Genomic DNA, 6,000 nt, shown 5'->3' on the forward strand with positions numbered 1-6,000 from the left:
GTCTGAATATGCACGGTTAATTTCTGCTATTCATAGTATCCGAATTTCTAGAAATGCATTTCCATTATTCAAAAGGGCGACACTTCGCGATGAGTGACCCACCATCCGTGGGCGATATTGTAGATATTCAGTCTCCAACCATGCACTTGCTCAGTGTTATGACTTCTCTATCAACATCTCGCCTCAGCGAAAACGGTGCCTTTGACCAGCAAAGGTACACTAGCGGCCAGGCTCGAATTTTCTCGAACATATTAGAGGAGCGCTTAGAGGGAGCGCTAGACCGAATCGAGGGCACGCTTAGCCTCGTTCAGCTCGGATTAACAAATCTTCCCCGGAGACCACACCACCGGGTCAAACACGTGTCCGGACTAAAATAGCGTGCCTCCTGACGAACATCACGCTCGCACCACGGAGGGCGTACAAACACGAAGCGTCTGGCGTGTTGCATCCGGACAATCCATCTCATAGTCTCCGGTACTATCCCAGCAGTAAAAAATCACCTATCATCACTACCGACATGTTCGTGGGGGTAAGCATCCAAGGATCCTCCAATGATGATGGATCAGCTCATGTGCGAATCCTGCCGCTGCACCTGGACAGTCTGGTGGGGCTGCGAAGATTTCAGCCGTGTGCCCCCGCTGCTGGCTCGTATATCTTCCCATATCTTTGCCAATCTCCCTCTTCCTTCCCAGTCCCAGTCGCTCACCGACAATCTTCCGCGCTCCCTCTGTCGGCTCTCTTTCTGCGAATACTCCAGCGCACTGGGGTCGACCACGATCACAATGTCGAGTGCGTAGTGTTTTGAATGGGTGTATTGGTCGCGAGACGCATGTCCGCTCATCTAAGACACTGCAGGAGAGCCGAGCGGATGGCAGAAGTCTGGCTATGACTCGTCTGTCTGAAGAGTGCAGCTGGCGCCTGAAGATGGGGCTCTACTGGTGGAAGAAAATGGATGGGCCGACCACGCCCTTGTCAGCTCGTGAGGCATCCGTGTCCGTTTACTTTGTTCACTGGGCGCCGTCCAGCTGATGCCGTGATGTCGCGATCGGTCCGTCGAGCTGGAAGACATCCAGTGAAAGGCGTTGATTCGGACTACTAGTTGTGCTCACTCCGTTCCTACTTTGTCGCAGCCGAAGACCGGTCTCTGTGGTAATGGCATTGAGGTGCGAAGCAGAGTGGCTGGTGCTTTCGTCTGTCGGTGGCACATGTCATCGCGAGCCTCGACGGCGACAGACCTCCAGGCACTGAGACGGCAGCCGGAGTAAGGCGGGCCACCTGCTTCTGGGTCCGTCGGTGTTGCGAGGCTCGTGGGCAGTGTCTCCCAAGTGTCTCAGGCTGCATTGCTCGACTCGTCTCTTGCTGGGCGGTTGCTGTGCTCGAGCCTCGTCTACCGGCTTTCCCGCGGCGCTCTACTCGGACGCTGACCAGTTCACCCGTTCTTCGGCGGTCGACGCTCATACTGCTGGTGCGGTCGTTTTCCGGATTCCTCGGCCCCTCTGGCACATACCTGTTCCACCGGCGGATTGGCTAGGGCCTGGCGACTCCCTGGTCGGGTAAGATGCTTCCAGTCATTGGTTGCTACATTCGCACAAATGGCGTCCCATCATTGGGTTCCGTCTACGTTGCGTGCTGGGGGATGCGCCGCGCTTACTGATGAGGCCAATGACACTGTTGGTGACCGTTGATTCTATCCAATCATCCATTCATCCATCCCTAAGACTCGGACAGCAGCAACGGCATAACAAGCGGTTCTAATCGGTTCTTCGAGACCCAATTCGCACCGAGGTCGGGATTGGCACATCCCGGCGAGCCTGGACCCTGGAGCGTGGCGCTCTGTCGCGCCTTCGCACCCTGGAGGCGGAAGGTCTCTACATCTCCCATCCGCCGCCGAGGATTTCGCGCAAGCGCGATGCCGCACTTTTGGTTCCCAGACGGTGGCGACTAGCGTTCGGTTAGCGGCTGATATTTGGGCGATGGTCTAGGATCGCAACTCACCGAATTGGATCAAGGACCAGAACCTCTCTTCGATCGGCGGGGGGATCTCATCGTTCCCGGACGGGGCAGGATCGGTACACGAGGATGGCCGCACGGTCTCCGAGCGCGGGGGCGAGCTGCTGGTCACGGGTGACGCGGGCCCGGCGGCCTCCTGTTGTGTGGACGGCACTCGCAATGGCTCGGCGGGGATCGTCTGCACTCGAACATTGCCGTCGTCTTCAGCATGCCCCGAGAGCGGGCGTTTGCGGGTTTGGCGATGCCACTGCGCCTGGATGGCCGGGCCGCTTCTCCGGGTTCCAATGTCCTTGAGCCAGTTCTGTTCTCGGACCTTCCATGTGGTCCCTTGCTGTTCTTGCTCCTTCATCCAGGGCCACAAGTGTTGGAGCTCCGCCTCTTGCCACCTCCGTCGTGCCCGTCGCGTGGTTGATCTTGCCATGTTTGACCGCCAGGTCTACCCGGGAAGCCGACTGCTCTGTGCAACGAGGGCCGTCGGTTGAACAGGACCGCATCGACTCTGCGAACAGCAGATGCACGCGCAGAGTTCCCACTCGTGGTCAGTCCGCGTTGGGCGGCCGACGGCTGTGGTGGCCCTGGGTGGGGTACATGCCTGTTGCGGCCATTTCGCCGATTTCTGCGTGTTGCGCGCATGAGTGCAACAGCGTTGGCATCTTGCGTTGACAATTTTCGCGTTGATCCGGTCTCGGTGGATCCGTTCCTTGCCATGGTCTTGAAGCGGCATGGTGGCGGCGCTAAGCGCAATGGCAGAGATTAGACATCCACCACCCCACACGTTGCGCACGCCGGCCGAATTGGCCATGGGCGCTCGGCGGCGCTATTTACAACCGGTCGTCGCAGACACCAGGGGCTCGAATGAATTGTTCGGTACCCGCGTACGCGAGCGCTATTAATATGGCACGAAGGCATTGTGCAGCACTCCGAGTGTCCATTCCGTCATCCTGATTAACTCCTCTGGTACCACAAACACGGCAATATGGGACGGAGTACACGATCGCGAAAGCAGCGCCGTTCGTTGCTCCCATACAAGACCGAAAGCTGTTCCGAGTCGGGACCGGGAATCGCGTCGACACGCAGTGATCTGGTGGCAACACCAGCGGCAGAGTGCAGCCGTGTTGAACGCAAGGATAGCCGGCAGGATCTTGGCCAGGATCTTGGCCAGGACGAATCGAATCTGGCGGCCATCAACGGTATAGTGAGTTTTGAATCCCTCCTCCATTTGCAACGCGCTGACGGGCCTCGTCTGGCTAGATGGACGAGCTCCGCCAGGGCGAATATCGCCATTTCTTCAGTTTCCTGGCCAACGTTTGCGCTGTCGCCCGGAACATGATCGATCAGGGACCACCGGGACTGTATCAAAAAGCCCAGGAATTTACGAAGGAGGCCCCGGAATTGCTGCGCTATATCATGGAGGGGCCGAATACAACTATTATACCTCTTGCAGCTCCCATTCTGCGCAAAAAGGACGACTGGTCCGGGGGTGCCGGTGAACAGCGTGCCAGGGACGGCGGTTCATCTCCCTCGGAAACAAGCACGATCCAGCCGCCGAGCCCTTTCTTACGACGATCAGCGTCCCCCGATGTTGCGCCCATCCCACAGCATGCGGCTGACTCGCAGCATGCGGACTCTTCCCCCGCTACGACGGCCGCGACAGAACCCACAACCGGTCCGGGGACGCCGACCGTTGTCTCCCATCAACATCCGCACAACGTCGCATCGGATCTGCAACGGGATCCCCATAACTCCCCTGCCGGTCGCCCGCACAATGATGGACCGGAAAACCAGCAGCGGCCGTCTGACATCCCGCCTGACGTCCAGGACCCGACGGCGCTCGTCGCGTCGGAGATCAGCCATGCGCAGCACCCGTCCCCGGGTGAATCGTCCGCGTCCATGCTGTCCGCTGGCCATGGGCCATCGACGGAGCCTTGCTCGCAGCCATCGCAAGGCTACGCGGTGCTGCCCCAGGCCACCACGACGACAACGACGACGCCGCCGCCCATGAGCCATGCGACGCAACCGGAAAGCTCTGTTCTGAATGGCCCCGTCTATGGAGCCCCGTCAACTGTGGTCTACAACCCGCTTGCTCAGATGTATGCGGGGTCCCTGTGGGGGGGTCCTGCATTTCCGTCTCCTTCGGGCCAGATGCTGCAGTCCGGTCAGTATCCCTCTCTGGGTCACTCGACCGGTTTGATGAATCCGCTAGTTCCACCACATTATATGCCGCCGGCTCACTCAGGACTGTGGAATCAGGGACTGTCTGCGCAGACCGCACAGTATCCGACTCAAGTCGGTTACCTACCGAACCAAGCCGTACCCGACGGCTCAATGGGATCAATGGCCATGGCATCCGCAGGCGGATACGCGGCCCCCTCCGAGCCCTGGTAAAGGTGACTGTTTGCTGGAGTGTAGATCGGTTCGGCATGTCTAGTACTATCTAACCTAATACACAATGTTCAACCTTGCATGATGGCATGATAATTCCTTGCTTTGAATTGATATACACCGTCTTATAGACTATGCACTGCAATATCCATGATGGCTGCAACGAACTGTAACCCTTGTGCATTTCCTGACATGTGCTGCGCCTACTGACTCGAGCCGGCGCCTGCTCCGCAGTAGGCATCGTTTGGTGAGTTTCCCCACCAAGTGCTCCGGTGTGTTGCACTTAGTATCCCTGCCGGGTAATCTCCGAATGGTGGAAGAAGAGGAAGCGGATGATCAACCTGCAAGATGACAGAACCCCCGATATTCGAACTAACATGCAAAGTTCCACGAACCGTGGTTGTCTGCTCAGCGGATCAGTGTTTTAGGCTAGTAGCTTCAGTAGCTCTTAGGTCATCTCTAGGCAGTCGATTCTGTGGATGCACATACTTCGGCCAGTGGCCGTTCGTTGCAACTGTCCCTTCGCGGTCCATTTGCAGTTTCTGCTGCTCCTTTCACGCAGAGCGAAAACTTTTCATCATTCGGCCGAAGCAACATCGAGAACGTGCTGGGACAGCAGATCCGCGCCTCAGGAGCGGGAAGTCACGGTCCCATGGTGGAGTCGTTCTCTGTTCAACGTCGCAAGCAGCTCACTGCCGCCCAGACCGAGCATCGGAACTTACCCATGACTCAGGCGGTCGCTCTTCCGTACATTCGAATCGTAAGCAAGAAAATACGTAACACCTAGCGAGGGGAGGCGTTTCTGGTGTTTTCAAGCGTATTGACAGTATCTCGCCATCATGTTCATTCTGAGCTCCGCAAATCGAGGAAGAACCGAGCGCGTTGGCGTGCCAGATCAGAGTGGTGGCCCATTATCCTCCACTGAAATCGGACCTAATGGCCTGTATTGCCGACATCTCCCCACAGGAACTGACCTGCTGGATGGCGAGCGATCGCTCGGACATAGCCGAAACAATGCTTTTGGAGTCAGCTTCTGCCTCCGGTAGCGTTAGGAGCCTGTGAGGACTATTGAAGTCGTACCACGGTAGAAGACTCCGCGCTGCTCCGTCCGTCTATTGGACGGACGGAGCTGGGAGAACAAATCACGAGTCAGTAGTTACCGTTGTGTCAGACACAACCACGATCAGTACTGGCTCAATCGACGATGAGGGCCCGATCCACTCCAACCATCAATCGTGCAGATCTAGACCCTCCGCAGGGCGTCTCCTGAGCGAATCAGAGCGACGGTTTTTGCTCTCGCATCTCTCCCAGAAACGGATTGTTTACCAAGATAGGATATATTGCCGCCCAGGCGCGTTTAGCGACTGCCCTATGATGTGCGTTGACTGTTGGCAGGCCGATGACCGTCCGTTCCGCAGTCCGGCCATCTTCATTTGGAAAGAAGGTCCACTTCGGGCGGCGGCGTTGGGGTCGAACGGCGGACTCGCTCTTCCCTAGGTCTACGAGAAAACCAAAAGAGTCTAAATTACATTTAGCTCCTACAACGGGGCCACCCCGCGGATAACACAGCAGTACTATCAATCGAGACGCAGCAATGTTTGCCATCAG

The 6,000-nt window shown here is 57.4% G+C and overlaps 3 protein-coding genes across 3 annotated transcripts; 2 read left to right on the plus strand and 1 right to left on the minus strand.

Moving 5' to 3' along the window:
- Window positions 1-517: 517 nt before the first annotated feature.
- BDQ94DRAFT_157653 (uncharacterized protein) lies at window positions 518-1,557 on the plus strand (the record flags this gene model as incomplete). Its single annotated transcript, XM_026768784.1, has 4 exons — window positions 518-529; window positions 601-992; window positions 1,100-1,261; window positions 1,335-1,557. The coding sequence occupies 4 exons, from the start codon at window positions 518-520 to the stop codon at window positions 1,555-1,557; spliced, it is 789 nt and encodes a 262-aa protein (XP_026629834.1).
- A 156-nt stretch (window positions 1,558-1,713) lies between these two features.
- Window positions 1,714-2,431, minus strand: BDQ94DRAFT_157654 (uncharacterized protein; the record flags this gene model as incomplete). The annotated part of the gene is made up of 3 exons (XM_026768785.1): window positions 1,714-1,851; window positions 1,919-1,941; window positions 1,996-2,431. The coding sequence occupies 3 exons, from the start codon at window positions 2,429-2,431 to the stop codon at window positions 1,714-1,716; spliced, it is 597 nt and encodes a 198-aa protein (XP_026629835.1).
- Window positions 2,432-2,709: 278 nt separating this feature from the next.
- On the plus strand, window positions 2,710-4,460 carry BDQ94DRAFT_116872 (uncharacterized protein). Its single transcript, XM_026763687.1, has 2 exons — window positions 2,710-3,205; window positions 3,262-4,460. The coding sequence occupies exons 1-2, from the start codon at window positions 2,987-2,989 to the stop codon at window positions 4,393-4,395; spliced, it is 1,353 nt and encodes a 450-aa protein (XP_026629836.1). The 5' UTR covers window positions 2,710-2,986; the 3' UTR covers window positions 4,396-4,460.
- The last annotated feature ends 1,540 nt before the right edge of the window (window positions 4,461-6,000 follow it).

The sequence above is a fragment of the Aspergillus welwitschiae genome (genome assembly GCF_003344945.1).
Source record: "Aspergillus welwitschiae strain CBS 139.54b unplaced genomic scaffold BDQ94scaffold_6, whole genome shotgun sequence".
In the NCBI taxonomy this organism is placed as follows: Eukaryota; Fungi; Ascomycota; class Eurotiomycetes; order Eurotiales; family Aspergillaceae; genus Aspergillus; species Aspergillus welwitschiae.